The sequence below is a fragment of the Lachnellula hyalina genome (assembly GCF_007821495.1).
Source record: "Lachnellula hyalina strain CBS 185.66 chromosome Unknown contig00204, whole genome shotgun sequence".
NCBI lineage: Eukaryota > Fungi > Ascomycota > Leotiomycetes > Helotiales > Lachnaceae > Lachnellula > Lachnellula hyalina.
Window position 1 is genome coordinate 22,746 of NW_022157318.1, and position 21,880 is coordinate 44,625.

The 21,880-nt window shown below is 47.5% G+C and overlaps 5 protein-coding genes across 5 annotated transcripts; 3 read left to right on the top strand and 2 right to left on the bottom strand.

The window, feature by feature from the left end:
* Positions 1-340: 340 nt before the first annotated feature.
* On the bottom strand, positions 341-2,731 carry exo1 (Exodeoxyribonuclease; the record flags this gene model as incomplete). The annotated part of the gene is made up of 3 exons (XM_031153268.1): positions 341-2,468; positions 2,518-2,665; positions 2,719-2,731. Coding segments are annotated over 3 exons (2,289 nt in total), but the record flags the coding sequence as incomplete, so codon positions are not given.
* A 422-nt stretch (positions 2,732-3,153) lies between these two features.
* Positions 3,154-3,847, top strand: TMA16 (Translation machinery-associated protein; the record flags this gene model as incomplete). Its single annotated transcript, XM_031153269.1, has 2 exons — positions 3,154-3,649; positions 3,699-3,847. The coding sequence occupies 2 exons, from the start codon at positions 3,154-3,156 to the stop codon at positions 3,845-3,847; spliced, it is 645 nt and encodes a 214-aa protein (XP_031001882.1).
* Positions 3,848-4,258: 411 nt separating this feature from the next.
* On the top strand, positions 4,259-5,197 carry MAM33 (Mitochondrial acidic protein; the record flags this gene model as incomplete). The annotated part of the gene is made up of 2 exons (XM_031153270.1): positions 4,259-4,614; positions 4,663-5,197. 2 exons carry the CDS (start codon positions 4,259-4,261, stop codon positions 5,195-5,197), a joined length of 891 nt encoding a protein of 296 aa, XP_031001884.1.
* A 1,131-nt stretch (positions 5,198-6,328) lies between these two features.
* On the bottom strand, positions 6,329-8,098 carry obp1 (Oxysterol-binding protein-like protein; the record flags this gene model as incomplete). Its single annotated transcript, XM_031153271.1, has 5 exons — positions 6,329-6,682; positions 6,737-7,411; positions 7,462-7,494; positions 7,544-7,757; positions 7,938-8,098. The coding sequence occupies 5 exons, from the start codon at positions 8,096-8,098 to the stop codon at positions 6,329-6,331; spliced, it is 1,437 nt and encodes a 478-aa protein (XP_031001885.1).
* A 7,207-nt stretch (positions 8,099-15,305) lies between these two features.
* Positions 15,306-17,959, top strand: grhl2 (Grainyhead-like protein 2-like protein; the record flags this gene model as incomplete). The annotated part of the gene is made up of 3 exons (XM_031153272.1): positions 15,306-15,319; positions 15,448-15,588; positions 15,712-17,959. 3 exons carry the CDS (start codon positions 15,306-15,308, stop codon positions 17,957-17,959), a joined length of 2,403 nt encoding a protein of 800 aa, XP_031001886.1.
* Positions 17,960-21,880: the final 3,921 nt, after the last annotated feature.

The window sequence follows — 21,880 nt, forward strand, 5'->3', positions numbered from 1 at the left end:
CATTGAACGTAAACCAACACGATCAATCCCCAGCATCTCATTATTGCTCTGGACTCTCAATCATCAATCACTCCATACCGGAAATAATCTTATAATGTTACTTCTGTGCATTCTTATACTCTAATAATCAAACGGTCGGCAGATGCCAGACCCCGCGCCACCAACGCCCCGCCTCCTACCACACAAGCAAAGATATAACTTAAACCATCCACCCATCCATCTATCCATACGCTCCTCCAAACTCCAGTTTCTCAAATCCAGATTATATATTTACAAAGCAATACCAACTCCGTTATACTCCTTCAGTCTATCTATGCTAATCATAATCCATCATCTAACATTGCGAAAAAACGAATTTTCCAAGGTCCAAACGCGGAGCAACAGGGGACAGAGCCTCATCGTCCTCGCTGTCATGGATGATCAGGTCTTCGCTGCCTGTCAAAGCTTTATCCTCGAATTTATCGGAGACTGGCAGCGGGGTTGCTGCTGGTTCGAGGGTGGCGTTTGTGTTCTCTTGGTCCCTTGCGACTTCAGGAAATGGAACACTGTTTTTTGAGAGAATTGAGCTGCGGCGTGGTGGCGGTTTGGTGATGAAGAGGGGCGTTTGTGGAGGTGTCATGGGGGACTTGTTGGGTCTATTCATGACGGAGGCTCCCAGACGTTGGAGGGGTGTCAGTTTGGCGTTTGTGGAGAATGGTGATGGTTTTGCGCCTGGAACGTTAGGTTTGACGGCGATAGGAATCATCGAGGGGCGCTTTGAAGCTGATGATGCTGGTGTAGGTAGGCCGTGGACGTTGGTGTTAGATTTGGGAGTCGCCGCAAAATTAAACCTCTCTTTCAACTTCCTGATAGGAGCTGGTGCTGAAGTGGTTTTTGGTGGCGTTGGTGGTTGTTCGTCTATACTGGTGAAAGATGCCGAGGCAGTCAGACTTGGAGCCGTTTCTTGAGATTCAGAGGTCTCCTCGGCGAAGGTGCTCTGTCCATTCGAGTCTTGGGAGGTTGTCGATTCCTCGCTGAAGATTTGCATCTTGCTTCTAGACCCTTGCGAGCCAAACCCATCGGCATCTGGGAGACTGAGCATCGCTTCTTCAACAGAATCATCCGAGAATATTGTCACATCTTCTTTTGCCGCTCGCTTAGTCCTTGCATTTCGGCGAACAGTGGGACTGGGTTCAGGGGCTGGCGCTGTGAAGAATCGACTTGAACCCAACTCAATGTTACTGGTTGGGGTACCTGCATCCTCCTCAGCACAAAGGCGAACACGTTTTGATGGCCGAGGTTCGGAGATGGTCGGTGCTCGAGTCTGGCGACCTATTGAATTGCGAGGCTGAGGTGCAGACTGAGGGATGGATTCAACATCGGTAGTTGAACGATGGAGATAAGGTCGAGGAACTGGGCTTGACATCCAAGGACCAGAGTTGCGTCGAAGAGCGTCTTGTTGGCTTGGGGATGGCGTGAAGCAGTTGATGTCAAGTTCTCCAAGAGGAATGCGTTTTGGCGCGAAGAATGCTTGAATTGATTTCCCCTTCTTGATATCACTTGACAACGCCGATCTCAAGTGTTGTGGGCGAGAAGAAAGAGGTGTCGAATTGACCATTTTCCTCCTCGTCACAACCTGAACCACAATTGGCTGCTTGGTCATTGGGTTCAGATCTCCTCTGGCAACACCTTGGGCGATCTCTGGCTCTACATAACTTCCAATGAAAGGCATCTTGTCTTCCTCAATTGGAACCTGAGGTTGTGTGTGAAGTACCAGAGATTGACTTTCCGGACAGTAGACACGTTGGTGGAGGAAAGTCAATTCGGCTTGGTAAAAATTTTCCAAATAACCTTTCGGTACATGGAATTTACCGTCGAATTGGAGCATGCGGATTACTTTTTCTATCGTCTTATGTTTTCGAACCATGCGGTAAGCTGTCTTGAGCCCCATGTTGCTGATGCTAGCGAGATAGTCGCAACCGCTCAATATTGCCATTTGGCGGAACTCCTTGTCAGACCAACCGGTGAGAGTAATTTCTTTGCAGGCGCAAAAGTCCGCTTTGTTAATCTCAATGCAATTTCCGTACTGGTCCAGCTTCGTCAAGAGACATTTTGCGCCAAAGACCAAGAGATCGGAATCCTCAGAAAGTATGCCATGAATAATGCCTTTCCTCTCTAGATATACCATCTGGGAATCCGCTTCGTACGGAGCTACGATATACTGTATTCCATTATCCTTTAATTCGTCGATCAATTGGCGGGCCATTTCGGGGGTCACATCAACCGCTTTTTGGAATTCGAGATATGCTTGTGATGGCTTGCCTGCGTTCAAAAGCTCCTGTCCTTTCCTTTTGCTTTCCTCCCTTCTCTTTTCTCGATCCAATTCTGTTGCTGCCTTGCTAGGGAGGTAGTCTCCGTCAAATATTAAAAATGGTGTAACTCCAAAATGCTGCAGCATGCGCACCCGGTGCATTGCAAAATCGACGAATCTAAGAGGTTTTAGCTGGGAGACTTTGGGTTTCACATCGATAGAATTACTTTCTTGTTGGTTGGCCTTTTGCAAGTTCCATAGCACAGGCTACAGTTCCCCGGTGCAGCCAACCATATGCATCAACACCGAGAGTTTTGCCTTCGAACTTCTTCAGGTTGCATGGTTTATGGATGGATTTGAGTAATGGAAGCAAGCCTGCAACAGTCAATGTCGTTCTCTTAGGTAGAATAATAGATTGGAAAGCATACCCTGAATCCCCATTTTGAATAGCAAAAAGTGCCCAAAGCACGAACAACCCTCACTGAAGAAACATGTATTTACTCGTACACGAAGCCTTCAGCGGAAAGCACCTGTGGAAATAAAGCAAAGAAGAAAAGAATTGCTCGAAAGGTACGGTTAGTAAGGCGGGAGGCGGGCGTAGGGTTTGTCGTCGTTGTGGTTGTAGAAATGTTGTAAATATCTATAGGCTTTGGTTGTGCCTGTGCCTGGCCTGGACGCGATTTCCTAGACGCGTTCACCAAGCCAGGGCCAAGCTCAAGCTCACCCAGCAACCGCGATGCACCGATTGGCGGCCCGCAACATACATCTGCCAAGCGAATCCCGCCAACGATAAAGATTTTGATAACAGTCCAAGCAGAAAAAAGTTGGAGAACAGTTCGAATAATCATTACCACCTCAACACCATGCCGAAATCATTGGAGAAGACCCGCAAGAAGATTGCGAAGAAGAAGGGCAATATTACAGCGCTGCATGAGAATTCGCGGGATTCGCAACGTTTGCGAAGAGCGCAAAACAGAGACGACAAATTGCTCCGAGTCGCATCAGCCAGGAGAAAGAACGACAAACCATTAGGTAAAGCCGTTGCCTGTTTTTGCTTGATATGGAGACTGATGTATTCTTCAGTTGTACGAGCTGCTTTCTTTAAAGACCTTGTTCAGGACAACGACTCCAAGCCATTAGAACTGGATGCGATCCACTCCGCCATTAAAACGTACTATTCCCCCACCAAATCGCACAACTGGCTACAAGATCTGACATGGCATAGTTTCGTGCACCAATATGACGAAGAGTTTAATGCACTGAAGAAGGAGCGCCGAGCGGGCAGACCCCCAAGCACCAGAGAAGATCTGTTGAAGATAAAAATTGCAACAGACGAGAAGGAATACGAGACCGGCTTCTGTAGGTTGAAATTTTACAGCCACTGGATTCTCCAGCTGATAACAGACAGACCTACCTGACCTTACGGATGCAGACAATACCGTGTTCTTGGAGAGATGGGACGGCGACTGGTCGTACTTGTCTACTCTCAAATGGGTCCGGATATCGAGCTCGGGGTTGGTTCAACCAGCAAAGTTTCCTCCCAAAGGTGAATCATGAAGGACGGGTTCAGGATCGTGAATTGGCGTTATATGGCATTATATGGCATTATATGGCGTTGGGGATACCAAAAGAGCTGCAGCAGGGCATTGAGGGATTTTCAGCAAGTGATATGGCGGGGATACTGTTGAAGTATGGGCAGAAAATCGTCGTTTTTGAATGAATAAATAGGCAGACAGACACTATAGAATAAGCTGAATCATTTGTCTGAACATTATGTCTTTCACTCAAGACCGCTAGTGAGTTTCCAGGGAACAACAGCCTTGCGTAGCGTTTAGCGCTAGTTCTCGAGCCTCGCGCTAAAATAAAAAGTTCAGTAAAGCTACCGGGACATCTCATGTTCAACCATCAAATCAACAAAATTCCATCAATCATCCAACTTCCTCGTTAATCACATAAAAACTTTTCATCATGCTTTCTATTAGATCCTTCGCCCGTGCGGCACCCCGAACAATCTCTCGATTGACAGCCTCCGCCATCAGACGACCAGCTCCCAGAGTCTCCTTATTACAAGCAGCATGGAAGCCAGCACCAATACAAAGCGTTGCCGCCTTCACATCATCAGCTCTGAGGAGATCAAAGGGTGGAGAGGGTGATGATGAGTTAGCTGCAAAGCTTGAGGCCGAGCTTGAGATGGAGAATGAGATGAAGGATCAAGAGGGCGTCCCAGCGAGCGTCAAAGACTACCTCGAGAACTGTCCATTCGAGATCATTGATGTTCCTGGTGTAGAGGATGTCGTGCTTACAAGACAATTTGGGGATGAGAAGTAAAACTTCTGTCAGCTGTTTCGCGATGAATGCTAAATGAAATTCAGGATTCAAATCACCTTCTCCATCGCTGACATCAACAACCTCGAGGGAGAAGAACCATACGAAGATAACGCCATGGCCGATGAGGAGGACAACATCAACCAAGGGAACCCCAATTCTTTCAAACAAGCTCCCGAGGACTCAATCGAGGAAGAACAGGGCGAGGCTACAGGCGACCAACAAGAGCGCTCATACCCAGCACGATTGAACATCGTCATCGAGAAAGCCGGCAAGGGTGCCCTGAACGTCGAGAGCGTTGTTCAGGACGGCGTCCACATGATCGATAACGTCTACTACTACGCTGATGCAGGATTGGCATACGCCAAGACCCCTGAGAGCATCCAGGGCCGTCAAAACGTATACTCCGGCCCACCATTCGCCAATCTCGATGAGAACCTGCAGATTATGATGGAGAGATACTTGGACGAGCGGGGAATCAATGCTGCACTTGCTATCTTTGTGCCAGATTACATCGATATGAAGGAGCAGAAGGAGTACTTGAGATGGCTGTCGAACGTCAAGGACTTTGTTGAGGCATAGGGATGTTTCAACGGGTGTTAGTTTTGTCTTCAACTGTTGTCTTACCATTTCCACTCCTCGACCAACCTCATGTAAAATAACTTGTTGTACACGAATCGCTTAGCGCGGCACTTATGCCACATAATGACATAAATACTATTTATATTTGTTTGATTGTCCAACAAAATTATCGTCATGAACCGGGAAAGCTCCTCAGACGAAATGCAATGAATACTTGTGTCCAAAGACCAGCCCATTCACCATCCTACTCGATGCCAAACTCCTAACTCTCTCCTACCCTACATGCACGCATACTCCTCCCAGAATCCATTGCTTCTCTTTTTATTTGACGGTACACTGGTAACAGTACCTACGTGGCCCTCTCTTACCCATCCCATCCCATCCAATCCAATCCATATACTCTAACCAAACGAAACAAAAGCACTTCAGCTCAGCTTAACTGTCTCAATACCAGCTTCCAGAAACCGTAACAGCATGGGCAACTTAGCAGCTAGCTAGCTGGCTAGCAATGTAATTTGATGTTTTCTTTCTACGATGGATTTGGTTGTGCTTGTATGTTGCATACTTGCTTGCTATATCAATGTATTCAAGTGGGAAATGGAAAATGAACTGTTTGTCTGGGCTAAAAGGTCTTGTGCGAGGGAGCGTGGGCTGGTTCTTTGAATGTTGGTGGATAGAGACATGGTAATATGTATGTGGCTTGAGGAGGAAGGGAGATGTAAAGGGGGGGTGCGTTATATCATATTGATATCATATATCTTCCGTGTGAAAATATATACGACTGTTCTGAAGGCTTGCATGTCTATCTTCAACGCTAGACTACAAGTTCTCCTCGCAATGAACTGGTTGGCTAACAAGCTTGTTTGATAATCTGTGGTGCTATGGCTGAATGAACATCGTATCGTCCATCTATGCGAGTATATACCGAGTCTAATAATCTTTCTCTAACCTGATGTCTGTTAATGTGGAACGCAAATGATTCGTCGTGACCATATCCAACGCCCGGAACATATGAAAGAGTGCATGCTGGCCTCCCAAACGATAGTCTCATCTCAAATGATGCCTTGAACCTAGCTCTAATATATCTCCACCTTCTACGCCCATATCCATAGCTCCTCTACAACCTTCACTCTAGGCTCCAAGGACTTCGCTTTCTTTCAATTTAAAATTTCCTTCGTGCAGACCGTCTAAGACCTCTCTTCCATCTTCCGTCAGCTCGGGCTTTCCAAGAGGCGTGACGGCTCCAGTGAAGAATCTTGGTTTCCAGATTATTCCCTTGGCTTCTCTTTCTTTCGCCTTCTCTCTCTGTCTCTCTTCCAGTTCTTGTTTCAGAGTCGTAGCGTGATTAAATTGCTTTGTGTGGATGGCTTCTGTCACGCCAGACCAGAATTTCACAGATTCATTGGGAAGCTGGGCGTCTTTTGGTGGGAGCAGTTTGGGAGCCACAGCGAGCGGCATTAGATCTATCAGGAGAACCTGGTTTTCCTAGTCCCATATCAGCCTTTTTGTTGCGAGATATTGTTAAGCTAGCCGACTTACTAATTTTGCTCCCAAAGAAAAATAGACCTTCTCTTTCCAGTTGCCTTGGATCCTAGCCAAGACATCCTTCTCAGGAACGTCCTTTATCGCTGTCTTATTGTCTTTCTCCGGGTCATATCGAAATACTACTCCTTCAACCTTGTTTTGTGTCTTCCCCAGCCAACCTTCTTCCTTGTAATGAAGTATGGTCTTGATCTTTGTCTTTGGACAGGTGACGAAACATATGTCTCCGACTGTTACGCTAAGAGCGCCCCTCAATAAGCCTCCCAAATGAGCGGCAGGGTGGGTGAGCTGGTACTGCTCATTATCTCTCTTCTCTAAAGTGATAAAGATACCCAGGTTGTGTTCTCCTGGGGTAACTCTCACACTGGTACCTGTGAACTTTGCGGAAATTTGGTCGAAGCCTCGAGCAGTGAGACCTCTTTCGGGGCAGTCCACATAGAACGCAGAGACAGGAGGGTGATGTGACGTCTGCTCGGTGAGATATGAAACCTTGACCGGATGTTCGGAATCTGCCTCATTGATGGGGGTAGATTTTTCGAGTTTAGGAAGTGTGCTTGAGGAGACATTTCGTGAAATCGCTTTTGATTTGATGGAAGATGCTGAACTGTCTGGAGAAGTTTGCGCTTTGAGGGCTGATATTGGAGGAGCGGCTGCCTCGACTTCCCAATTACACTACCACTTGTTAGCAATAGTTCAAACCCTGGTGGATGGTTGTATCTTACCCTAAAGAACTCCCCTAAAGTGCTGTTATATGGCTACACTAGTTAGATTTATCCCAAGTATATTACGCTGGACCCAACTAACCTTGCATGGCTTGCCCTTGACATATTTTAAATCCTTCGTAAACCAAAATCGCAATACTTCCAGCATTCTCTCCACCTCATCATCTGATTGTCCAATTGCTACAAATGTATTTGGCTGGTCAAGGTAATTCCAGTACTCGAGATTCGGGGTTGGTTCCAACAGTTGAGAAGGCAACGAGAACCTCACAGACGCAATATCCGCAACACCTATGAACCTGTAATAGATAGAGATGTTAACCAAAGTACATCATAGCTCATGTCTGCTATCTGCGCAGGTTGCAAACTTATCGCCTCAAAACATGGATGTCTAAAGCCTTGGCGCATTTGACCCTACCGCGAGCCCTCTTCCCTCTTCCTCGAAGAGCAGCGACAACAGTAATTCTGGCTATACTTACTTCCGGAGAATCCCCAAGAACATACGAAGCTTAGACGTGTCATCCGGAGGCTTTTCTGCAGCGGTGGTAGGAGTAGCGCGTACAGAGGACGAGTCCGAGGCTGTCGATGGTGCGTTTGAAGCCCCCGAGGTATCGTAAGAGCCTGATGATGTCGATGCCATGATTGGGTATAAATTATAACAGAGGTATAGTGATGCTGTAGGACAAAGCTGTAGTCGTTGAGGTTGCACGAAGGAAGGATTTGTGGTTGTGATGTTATCGAGATAGTCGTTAGACGGCTGGACGGTTGACGGTCTCCGGGCCAGTGACGTTTTGCGATAAGAGCCTTAATCAGCCCGAATGAGGTGAGCCTTGGCAATGTAGCCTTTGATATACACAAAATAGGAGAACTGGTCAAAGAGAGTACATATGAGGTTGGTTAGGTAATTACTACTTCTTTCTCATAGTAGATGATGATGTATTCGAAGGTATCCCCGGGTCACCTCAACAGAGCAGTACCACTATCAAATGCGGGTCAGCTCAGCACAACAAGTCTCACCTGCGCGAATCGATCGTCCCGGACAGCCCACGAGGTACAAACCCCTCACTCCCGCCGCCGTGTTGTACTAAGGTCGCGCCAGGATTCGGAAGGGAGCCTGTGTCTTATCCAAGTCGCAAGTGCATATGATCACGAGCTCAAGGGCAGATGACTGCGTTACGATTATAGAGGAGAGATTCGAGCTAGAAAGACGCGAACCAGATGCTTCAATAGATCTTGCTTGCCCTATACAGTTGTCCTTTCCATGTACTGCCCAACTGAGTGTCATCTTTGATATATCAAGCGGCTGTGTTAGCAGGATCATATCCATACTCTCATTTCCAGCATTCTCTATGCCATGTATTTTCTGCGCGGCTGGCTCTTGCTTGTTTGAAGCACCGCGTATCCCATCCATATTCGAGATTCAAGCATGTGGGCTTATTACACCTCGGACGAAGTTGTCCTTTCAGAGTTCACGAGTTTTAAACGTACTCCCCGCTTTCCCCTGTCCTTCAATATCCGCTACTTGACGTTGGACCGTTCTCAAACTCTCAAAGCTGTACCGTGAAATCTTGAGGCTTGAATGTATCACTCTTCGAATAGCACTTGTACACTACATTACATTCACACAGTACTAGAACTTGCTATAGGCTAGTTAGTGGCTCATTGATGGCTTCAACGTAATAAGACCATTAGTAGTTTGCTTGGCCTAGAATGCTACTGGCGCCATACCAGAACCCCTTTCTGTAGAGCGTTGGAGAGAGCATTTGAATTACCCCAAGTAATTCACGAATCCCTGGAGTGAGGGTTGAAAATGGCTTGTCATTTGAGAGCAATTCAGAATCTAATCATTAGAATGCTCCGGATTTCACATGATTGAAAGGCAGTTTGCATGTGAAGTGATAGAGAAGGACGGATTGGAAGAACGTCTGAAATCGAAAGTTCTAGGAACTGCTCTTGAAGGAAATCCCTTCGATTTGCCGGTGCTAGTTTAGCCGTTCTATATGTTCTGGTAAATCTTACCTAAGTTTGACTTTAATATGGGTAATGTAGCACCTAGATGGGGCTCAGGAGAAGAAAAAGAAGACGTGAGAGGAGTTCTATGTCGTTAGCCATCACATTGTACAACCCAAGTAAGTCGAAATGCCTCCGCTTTACCGGCTCAGCGATGTCGTCCTGGAACTTCCACAACGCCGTATTGTCTTCATTACCTGCTTTGTTCAAACCCCCTACTTAAGACCGAGGAACAGCAAGGGAATGTTGTGTTTAGCGGTCGCTGCCGCTACCGTGAACTATGGACGTACATTCTCGTACGAATTGTGGGAGAGGGAGGGAGCGGTTGCTAGACTACGGTTTCAGCTTTACAGACGGACATGTTCAAAATGCTGGATTATTTGATGCTAACCATGTTCAAGATCTCATTTCACGTTGCGTTCCCACACGTATGGTACTGTGATGGCAGGTTAGATGCAAAGTTCAAGCAACTGGGCTGACCCAATCCTATCAAAAGGTGGATTAGAGCCACTCAGACAAAGTCCTTTACACCCCCCTCTCCACCCCCAAAACAAAAATATCCTTTCCCCTATTCACGGTCCACCATAAACTTCCACTCTCAAGTGAAGCATCGCCCGCCATAACATAACCAACCTCATGCAACCCAACCCAACCTCCCCCAAAATCTCCTCCGGAAACCAAAAGCCCACAAACCCACCTTCGGAATACCACCAGAATACAACCATACCATACCCCCACGAAACATCATCCATCTCAGCTCAGATCGACATACATAGCTCTATCAAAATAAAAACCCCGTATACCGTACTATTCTAGTATTCCAAAAAAAAAAAAAAAAACTCGGACCTGAAAAGCATTACAAACATACATACATACCCAACGAGGCTCCTCTACTATAAGCCGAATCCCAGACATATATCAACCATCAATATCAAGGAACTAAAACCAAATACGAGTCAATACACAACACACAACACAACTATAGAAACGGAAAACACGAGCCGCATTCCGCATTCCCCATCCCGTATCCCACCCAAGAAACGATCATCTCAACAACGTCAATCCACAGAGTATTAACCTCACTACTCCACATGCACATGCACCCCATTGCCAGCCTCGTATCACCGTATCGTGCTATACCCATCCCACCCAACCCACAACAATAGAAACAACCCATCACTAATCTAATGCAGGTACTCGGCGGCTCCTTCTCCATGCAGAAAAAAACCAGAATCATGGCGGAAGCACTCACTGCATTTTGTTCTTAGTGATTTAGGCATTGCGTCCCGAGGTTAATTAGATCTATCTACCTTGGAACCATACTCCGACGTACGAGTATCCCGTCCACTTGGTCCTGGGGTATATGTACCGTATATATATATATTAAACGATCTACGATTACGCAGCTCTGCAGCGGATCCTGGGAGCTATAGCTGGCTATGTTATAGCGAGGAACGGTGCTGTGACTGGGCTGGGTTTGATTCGGGGAATTCTGTATTGGGAAGGGAAATATGTATGCTTGTGTTTGAAAGAAGATTCTTTAGGGGATTTGTTAAGCTTAATACATAGGCTTTGATTGAGGGCTCTAGGATCATTCGATTCTTTACTAACATGATATTATGATAAAGCAAGCAATGCCTCTCAAGCTAAAACATACAAACAGCAGTGCAGTAATTGATATCCTCGCCTTTACAATGAAAATACAATTGAAAATTTATGCATCGCGTCCTGGGTTCCTAACAAACATATCCGTATCATATCATATTCCCAAACCCGCCTCGACGGACTACCGTACCTCACGGGTAAAGCATAACGGCTCCGTACCTACATACACATCATCCATCTCCGTCCCAGAACGGGACGGTGGCCCGATGCAGCTCAGACAAATAAATAAACGGAACAACCCAACCCAGTCCACCCCACATCTTATCGGGCCCTGCCTGCGCTGTACAGTACTATACCTTGCGGTGTGAGATGAGGTGAGGTGAGGTGAGGTGAGGTGAGATGGGGTTACAGTTGTACTCTCAGAGCCCGTGGAATGCTCCGGGCTGTACAGTACAGTACGGAACTTGGCTTGGGAAAGGTGGACCGATGGTATGCATGCATGCGAACCTTCCGATCCATGAGGAAAATCCAGGGTCCATCTTGTTCGGCCGGAGACATGTCTGAAAGATATGTAAAGAATGAAGCTATTGATTTCTCAAGGTGGAGATTTACGGAGTATTGGAGGAGAGAAAAAGCATTGGCGATGTTAAGGGAGGCGGTGCGGAGTTTTGGCGTTTAAGGGTTCGGTAGCCGGCAGGACTCAGGAGGACCCTTGATGTGAGTGATGTCGCTTTCCTACGGAGGTACTGTACTTTGAATAGAAACATGATGTCACTGACCCCAAAATTCTTTGTCGATCCGTCTCACTTGAGTTATCGATTGCAGATTGTAGATTATAGATCGATGGAAAAATCCACATCCACTGAAAAGATGGAAATAATATACTCCGATTCGTTGCATTCGAGCTTTTGACGTTGCTGTTGATCATCCCGTATCACCTTACCTTGGTAGTTATCTTTATAACCCTGCGAAAGCTATCTCATGTATGGCGATGGCGACGGCGACGGTGTGGCAAACAGCGAACGTGCCAGACTGCAATATGACACTTGCGGTCCAATGTTCTCCAGGTATTACCCACAGCCTCTCCGGAACATGGTGTGGGCTGTGGGCTGTTTCCTGCATCATCTTGGAGTAAACGACGAAGATCGAAATCGTATCTGTATCTTTATCTGTACTGTATTCGAGCCTTGTCTTGCCTCCTTGGCTTGGCTTACTTTGCAAAGCTTTATAGCGGCCACTGCTGTGGCTGGTGTGCTGCATGCATGCACTGCACGACTTGGCAAGTTAGTTGCAATGGATAGTGATAGGTACAGGCGGGCGGAAAGAGGAGAGGAGAACAACAGTTGTTCCTTTCTTTCAGCGGTGTGACGTACTTTGCACTTTGCACTTTGCATTTTGCATTTTGCATTTTGAAGACTCTCGGTTCGATGCATATAAAGAGAGACCTATTATTTATTACTGATAGGCCTGGAGACCACGCCACTCAGCCACAGGTTGGAACAATGGGAGGGAACGTGACCGCCGCACTTGGCGGGTGTTTCAGAATATGCGTAACCCCAGATTGGCCCAAATTTGTACGGACTCGAGGTCTTTGGCGGTCTGGACCTGGATCTTCAATCCGACCGCACTGACAGTCGCGTACAGTCCCTAAGATGAATCGCGATTCGTGGTGGCGTCGTGCGAGGCGAGGTATGGTAATAAGTACTCGGTAGAAAAACGACTTTCCTTGCTAGCTATCTCTAGCAGTGAGAAAAAAAGAATCCATAACTTTTACTTAACCCGAGTTGTATCTGTATGCCGAGTGAAGAGCGCGAAGGGGAAAATCGATGACGCAGATGGCGCTTGTCATCGAGCTTCTGCGCGCATCGCATGCAATTTGACCTCTCGGATCTCTTGCTTGGGACGTTACTTATGGAGCTCGGCTCCAATGTGGCTAAACACTCTCCTCTTTGCTTTCAAGCCACGCAAGCACTCGCCACATCTAAACCTCTTGGAGAAATGATTTTCAGTTACCAAGAGTGGCTCATGAGTTTCATCGACCCTATCATAGGACCCTTGAAAGCTCATAGTTTCGTTCGTCGGTTCACCCATAGTAATTATTCGCGAGTGGAAGCGCCCGTTTCGAAGGATCGCATTTGAGAGTTGGATGGTTAAAATTGAGATCCCGATGCGAGAGTTAAGATCTGGTCTTTTGCAGGGGTACCCTGCCACCCCGTCACCCGCGAAATGATGTGGGATTTGGCGCAGATGTGACATTCCCCTCAAATTTGCCCATATCTATACCGCTGGAAGTGTGAAACGCGTACGGGCTAAAGACGTGCTTCGGGAGATTTGCCTTCATCAACCGGTTGCGATTTCCCTTACGGAGCACGAAGTAGTTAGGTAATCTCGGAGACGGAGAGTGAAGTTTCGGTAAGGCTATGTCTCGAAGAGAAGTTGTTTCCTACTGGCGGGCTTCTAGCCTGATACTGAAGTACGTTTGATAAGTCCCGGTGAGTCTTCGGAGCATGGAGGCCCATCCCCATCCCATCTTACCAAAAGCTTATTCACATATGGGGGTCTCTTATCAATCAGATGACTACCAGTTATTCCAAAAGGATTGCGGTTACGTTGAGGCTTTTTCGTGTTTTGTTTTGTTTTGTTTTGTTTTGTTTTGTTTTGTTTTGTTTTGTTTTGTTTTGTTTTGTTAGTAACGGCATGGTCTATCAAACTTAAAATAGTAATCTCAGCTTGCTAAGGATGGAGGTGCCATTGTATTGCTGTAGAAGCTAGACGAGAAGGAGATCGAAATGGGTTGAAGTGACGGAGATCTTCCAAACTTACGATGTAAGCTTGTGGCTTTGTGGCTGTGTATGAAGGACCGGTCTAGGTGGTTTTGTAAAGACATTCTGTTAGAACTCGGCATCAGAATTCCGTATGAGCTGAGCTGGGTAGAGCAGAGTAGAGCAGATGGAGTAATAGATGGCCAGGGCAATTGATACCGATACTGATACTCATCATCGCCATTGTTCTCCTGGTGGCATATTGCATTGTGCAAACGCCACCACGGATGGTCGCACTACAGAACGTGGGCGCCTATGTAGAGAGTCACAAAGGGAGAAAGAGAGAAACCAAATGGCATATCCCGTGTCTCAGCTTGGGTACCGGATATTGGTTGACTGGCAGCTGTGAGTTGATATATTATTACTCCCGGCGTGACAAGAAATGTACCTATTCTATTGTAATCCTACCTTATGGGCATTGTGTCCCAAAAGGACTTCTCTTCAGTTGTGTGGTGCCAAAGAGTCTTTCGCATACAAAAAGGTGAACCAGCCTCGCCAGCATCTTGCCTGTAAGGCGCTCGCCACCTTTGGGGGGAATCGTTTCCCGATAAGGACTGGCGGTGGCTGAGGCCGCGCTGTCTTCCCCGATGGGCGATCAACGCTGCTTTTTCAAGTCGGCTCGAGCATGGAAAAGACGCGGACACGCACTAGGCTCCGTCTCTGGCTCTGGCTCTGGCTCTGGCTCTGCTGGTTCTGGTTCTGGCTTTTGGGCGGTCCCCACATGGCGTATAGCGCTATCAATCCCCAGCTAGACCCTCTCGACCCCCCTCCCTTGAACAACTAAGTGGTACCTCACTACGGAGTAGGTACTAGATACATGTCCCCTTACTGATTCTGCTACCGTACCCAAGGTACCTCTGCTGCTATTCTGCTAGTATTCTGCATCTGCTATTCCGCTCCCTAGCTGTTATAGCCAGGGACCCAAGGCGTCACTTCCACTTCCACTTCCGCTTCCATTTCCACTTCCATTTCCATTTCTGCACTTCCTCCCCTCCCCTCCCTCCCCTCCCACTTCTACGACACTATACTACACCTATAGCTCGTACTCGTAGTATGGACCCTTAGACCCACGGCGCCCCCCTGTCATTGTTTTGAGATCTTAGTGGAACTTACCGTCGTTGCACTCCATTCTGCCATATAATATAAACCTCTTCTTCCACCGTGCTACGAGTACTTCACTACGCTACCAAAAAAAAAAAGGACTGACGACGTCCATTGCCCTCACGCTCGCTACTACCACTACTTGGTCATTTGGACGTCATCATCAATCAGTCAGTCAGATTCACATGATTCTACCGAAACACATACACATCTACGACCCATCTCAGCTATCCGCACTTGAAGGTAGCTCGGCCAAGCTGTCGTCTTCAAAATAGATGAGCTGTACCTAGCTCACTCACACATCTCCAGATGTTTCGCAATCGGTAAGCATACTAGAACCCAAATGAAGCTATGAAAGATGCAGCCTGCGCGCCTAGACATTATGCATCTACATTGTTGCGCGATTGGGGGAAACTGGAAGCAATACAGAGCTGACCTTTTCGCGCACCAGGACGTCTTCACAAAAGCCAGGCGATGAGTTCATCGCAAATTTCCGCCAAAGTTTCCCAGAGGTCGCAACGACAACGACGGGGTCAAGTTCTGGAAATACTCTTGGCGTGGCAGTCGCCGGCGGGCCACTACCAGATCTAAAGTAAGCATATACCATACGCCTTCTCCCAAGCTAAATTAGCTTGCCTTCAAACCCTCTGCTACCAATACCCTTTTCCTCACCATGAGTTCTAATCGTTAATTTGCTGACACTTCTCATCTACAGACATAACAGTTTAGGACATGAGGATATAAAAGATCTCGATCCTACGCCTAGAGCGCAGAACGAGCCATGGCGCTTCACGCCTTCTCTCCTTGATCCGAACTCATTTGCCTTTTCCAATTTCGCAAACCAGCCACCTGGATACTATACCCCTACTCCAGGCGGTACAAACACATTATATCACAGCCAGGCTGCAGGTGATCTACATACTCCTGGGATGGGCATGGGCATGGGTCTTGGAACCCCTCTTTCTATGCCCTCCTCTGCTGATGGGCTTCATACTAGCACCATGATGGATATGTCTGGATTTGGTCACCAAATGCATCCCCAATTTCACAGTTATAACCCATTTGGCCACCAACAGCATCATCACCATCAACAGCAGCCACAGCAGGATTCATTCGCGCCCTCTTCTTTCGTACACCAGGACACAGGTTATGAGACAATGGACCACGATGGGTCGCCTATGGACGATGAGGAACGCATGGGATCAATGGGTTCAAATCTGCAGCATCATTCTCCTGTCATGGCTTTCCAGCCTACACATTACGATACGGCAATGCCTGCCCAAATGCCCCCATCTGCGGAGAAGTTTCGCTTCCATGTTACTATGAACGCCCCAACCGCCATGGTCAAACATACTGATGAAATCCCCATCACTTATCTCAACAAGGGTCAGGCATATTCAATTTCTATTATTGACACTGCTCCCGCAACGCCATTACCCCCCGGGTCGAAATACAGAACTTTCGTACGGATTTCTTTCGAGGACGAGCAGCAGCGACAAAAGCCTGGGACCTGTTGGCAGTTATGGAAGGAGGGTCGCGGAACAAACGAAGCTCATCAACGTGGAGGCAAGCTCCAAGCGGTCGAGTACGTTGAGGCAAACCAGCCTGCAGAGAGTGATGATAAGAGGACTCGAGTAGATCTGGATACCGCATCTTTCGATGGGTTCTCGGTTGTATGGACACCTGGCGCGAACGGCTCTTCAGAATGCAATATTGCTGTCCGGTTCAACTTCCTCTCCACTGACTTTAGCCATTCCAAGGGTGTCAAGGGGATTCCTGTGCGACTTTGCGCGAAAACCGAGACTATTTCAAGCGGCTCGCCTCGCGCCGGCACGGAAGACTCCGAGGTTGCGTTTTGCAAAGTCAAGCTTTTCAGAGACCATGGAGCGGAACGGAAGCTCTCGAACGATGTCGCACACGTGAAAAAGACAATCGACAAGCTCCAGCAACAGATTGCTCAGGCCGAGACTGGCATGAAGGACTTTGGTAAACGGAAGAGAACTGGATCGATCTCCAAAGTGCAACCCAGTCAGCGCCCGGGCAAAGTTCAAAAGCATAAGAGAACATGGTCAATGTCATCAGCATCCTCTGGCGGAGCAAGGTTGCCCGTTGAAGAGGATCTCCATTTTAAGCTTCAAACTATGCAAGACATGTTCACAAGCACGAGGCCAGTTAGTATCTTATATCTCCGCGGATCAGAAGAGGACGATCCAGATCTTCACCCAGTCGCTCTGGTCGGTGAGCCTTTGGATCTGACCAAGGTGGACTCAAGAGGAAGCAATTTATGGCAACAGAGGACTAGCGATGGCTCTACAGCCGGAACTTCATCGTTTGTCTCTCCTTCCCCGAGTTCCATCTCCCTGCAGTCCCAGGGTCCAATTGGCACTTCAACGAATACTGGCGGCCAATGGGATCTTCAGTCGTTGGCACCGGCAGATGTAACCTCGTCGAATCCTCAGCAGCTCGCAAGCCCACCGGATCAACTCACAAAGGTTCCCAAAACCGATGAAGCCGGAAGCTTAAGTGGTTGGATCGAAGCTTTAGGAGTTGATTCTTCCTACAAACCGCCCGTGGTGGAACGTGTTATTAAGCCTGCGGCCTGCTTCTATATTCTTCATCGCGATCCGACTCAGCCAGAAAAGCACGAGTATTACAAGGCTGTGTACCTGATGCAGAGAACTCTGAAGGATTTCACAAATAGCATTGCGGCCAAATGGAACATGGAACCAACAAGGATCTTACGAACTCTCCATATCCTCGACCGTGGTCTTGAGGTCGAAATGGACGATGATGTTATTTGCGAAATCACCGAAGGCCAGGACCTTATTATGGAGATTACCGAAATCCAAGGCGAGGTCAAACGCGAATGGGAAATGCCCGATGTCAGTGTTGACAGCGACAACCCCAGCGGCACTCAGAATATAATCCAAAGCGAGGGATACGAACTTCGCCTAATGTTTTAATACTTTTGGTTTCTTTTGCCCCTCTACTTCTCTTAATCTTTTTTTAACCTTTATACCCAACGACCCCAACATGGTCATGTAATTGTTACGACCGTCATCATGTATTGACCTAAGGGTGGGCGGGAGAACTGTTTTCAAAGGCGTCAAGTTGCTTTCTAAGATACCAGTTCCATTCGTTGGAACACCATTTCCTCGAGATCCGCGCACATACATGTAAAATGCCGGTTCAAGGCCGTGCGTGAAGGCGGTTATCATATTTCTGATGCCGATATCGATGCCGTACATATTATGGAAGGCTTTTAGGCTTTCAGGCTCTACTGGCCCGGGAACTTCTCCCTTCTTCTCGCATATACTTTAGGGCCCAAACCCATTCTCTTTTTTTTTGAACCTTCATTTCATTTTCATGGTGGGCTTGGGCTTGTTTGTAATCAATCATGAGCAACGTACACGATAGGCTGGATCGGGGGACAAGATAGATGCATGCATGATATAAGGAGGCTACGACGCACACGATTCTTTTTTGATTGATCAATCATCTTGATTTCTGGCGGGCGTTATCACAGAAGCCGCCAGAAGTTTAAGATGAAGAAGAAAATATATACGAATGGATGGATGGATGGATGGATGATTTTGGGGTATTTGATTGATCAATGGCATGGCTTCAATTCGCATGGCAGGGGCAGCAACCAAGCAAGATGCAAATTAAACCGCAAATACAAACAATAATATCCGATTTCACATCTCCATATATCCATCACCTACCTACGTGTTTCTACCTACCGTGCCTTTTCCGACTTAATCTCCCACCCGGGAAATATCTCAAGCCTCGACCGGCGCCACAGTGTACTAACTAACACTCGATACAGTCTGAGCTTTACTTTAGCAGCACTCAAGCACGACTTAAAAAAAGAAAAACGGCAAACGGCTGTCACTCCAAACATGTCAAACTTTAATCAGAAGCCTCTCCACTATTCGTCCCTGAATTTCCTTTTCCATTTTTCATTTTTCATTTTTCAATTTTTTTACTCCTAGACGGTAGGACGATTCGGGCGGAGGCGCGCCGCGTCGTCGTCAGGAGAAGACGTGCATTGATTGGCTGACATTGTCCATGACGACGGATCGATCACTTCTCTTCCCCCGCAGGCAGCGCGAGGGCGCGACGATCAGGGAGGGCTAGGCCAGACTTGCCCGCAGAGCCGATCATAGTGTATGTATGATTTGCGCTTCAGCCACACTGGGATCGACGCATGATGGCTGGTTTGGGTTAGGAGTGGCGAGTGTACGGAGTTTTCTGTACGGGAGGGGAGGGGTTAAGCTGGCGCTGGTAGCCTATTTCCGAATTCGCGGGAATGGCATGGGATGGGGATGGGAATCGGATGCAAGAGGTTCAGAAGGATTGAAAAGGTGGGTAAGGTAGGTAGGTATGACAAGTAGTAGCTACAGCAAAACGTAAGAGAGTAAGCTTATTTCGTTTCTAACTGCCGTGAAAAAGTGCCTGGTAAGGTAAGGTAAGGTAGGGAGGGTAGGGTTGGTGGTTTTGGACGTGACGCGACGCGGTGCGGTCCCGAGGTTGGACTGGACTGGACTCGAAGGGTTGTGCTGTGTTGTGCTACGACGGGACGGATGTGGACGTGGGAGAAGATGATCGAGGCAAGTAGGTCCCGACTCCCAAGGTATTGGACGATCCGGCTTAAATTAACGGTTTGTCGGTTGTTGTTACTGTAGATAGAGACTAAGCGACCGACGGACGAACGAACGAACGAACGAACGAGGGTCTCGCTGCTTTTTCATTTCCCTCGGGTCCCCTTGCAACCCAGAACGATGGGATGGTCGAGTCTAGAGCTATGGAGGCAGCTCGGCGGCAAAACGAAGCTGTCAGGGACGCACGAGATGGGATGGAGTGAGAAAGTCTTACGGCAATTCATCAGTCGGTCCTTCCCCCTTTGCTCGCTGCCTCGCCCCGTACAGCTGGTCAAGGATTGTGTTCGTCTTGATATAGATCAATTGTGCGGGCGGGCTGGGCGTCGGTTGGGAAGGGAAGGGGTGATCAAGTGCCAGCGCATTGCATCTGGCTGCTGCATAGCGGGAGCGGGACAGCCTCTGTTTTGTATGTGTAGGTAGGTAGGTACATGGGACTATGGTATGGTATGGCTTGGCTTGGGTGTGGCTTGGGTACTGTAAGGCATGATGGGTATTGGCATTGGCATGTGAGGAAGTGCATGTCGTAGGGTGCAAGTTGGTCGGTCTGGAAGAGAGAGACTAGACTAGACTAAACGTACTATACTGTAGTGAGAAGGTGGGGTGATGTTCAGTAAGTGAAGTCCGTAAAATGAAGTGAACTGTGGCACAGTCAGAAAGAAATGACCCGGACATTCCCACGCGCAGGTGTGGCGGCGAAGGACCAACGTGCAAACCACGCTGCTCTACTGTAAGTATAAAATAGCTCGAGGGCCGGTGGCTCGTGGCTAGAACTAAATGGTTCGATAGGGAGGGCTCCTCCAAGCCACAGTGTGGTGAAAGGGAAGTGTGCTCAGCGCCACAGGGATCTATCCCGAGACAGGAAAGAGATTATCGGTGGTGTTGACTGGATGATCGACGGGTGACGAACAGGTACTTCTGGATAGGTCATCTCCGCAGATTAACGTTAGGTCCGTCAGGGATTCATCGTTGCAAGTAAGTTTAGGGACTTCTAAGTACGGAGAACTGTGGCTGAACTCTACCGTCCTGTTAATCACGGCATTGTACGGTATAGGTATAGCTAGCTGATGTACATACCTAAGAGTTGTTTGGATCTCGATTCAGTGAGTGATTTCTTTCCGAATCCGATGCACAGAAACTCTATATACCATCACTTGACCAACACCAGACCCGACATCTCGGATCTGCGAAGTGGGCTTGTAGTATAGAGATGTCCCTAATTTTCGGCTTCTTTCATCAAGTTAGAACTATCGTTGAAGCTATACTATACTATGTCAATGACATGGATGGCTCTCGCATTCACGTGACCGCATTTCTAGTTCAAGTGCTCTAGAAAAGCTACTTATGCCCACGTACCTAGAAAGCATGAAGAGCTTGCTCTAGCCCATCTTTGCGGTGCCCTTATGCAGATCAAATGTCACTGTGACTCATGCTTCGCACCTGGCAAGCCTTGTAGCGTGGACCGCATAGAGAGAACGTACGTTGAGGCTTGAAATCTTTGCGAGATGTACAGTAACTAGCGATATTGGGGATCGAAACATATAACTTTGGGACTGGAAGGAGGGTGTAGTGATGTCGAGAAGGTAGGCGTAGGTGTCTAATCGGCGGCGGGGTTATAATGCGGGGTTTGGTAGTAGAGTAAAGGCGGTAAATGATAAAATTGAATGAGTTGTTGGCTATGCGCTATGCTGAAGAGCAAAGGTTAGAGATTGGCGTATCGTAGGCCCAACTTAGACGTATAGCACGTCTACATGCAAAGATGGTAGTCCTAGAAATGCCAAATTGTGGAGCTGAGAGAAAAGCAAGCACGCATCGAGAAATATTCAGAGGTACATTCCTCTGATATGTGTAAAAATACCCGCCCCTATTAGTGACTCTATGATGATTGGAATGTTCAGGAAAATGCACATCATGTTGAAATATATCTTTACTTAAAGTACATTAAAATGCCAGACTTTTCTAGTGACAAATATCGTGTGGTAAATATACCTGCTTCCAGAGGAAGCCGTGCTGGCACCACATATACACTCATTCTTAGCGAACACAGAGAAGAAGATAGGACAATGAGGTTGATTACATTTAGCGTTTAAGCAAACAACTCTCATTATGCTACGCTATGCATTTATCAGCCGCATATAAGACTGAAAACCAGAACTGCTCTGTAGTGGGTATCGTACATAAAGAATCGCGGAAACTCAACGTCGCTGTTCCATCACATATTTG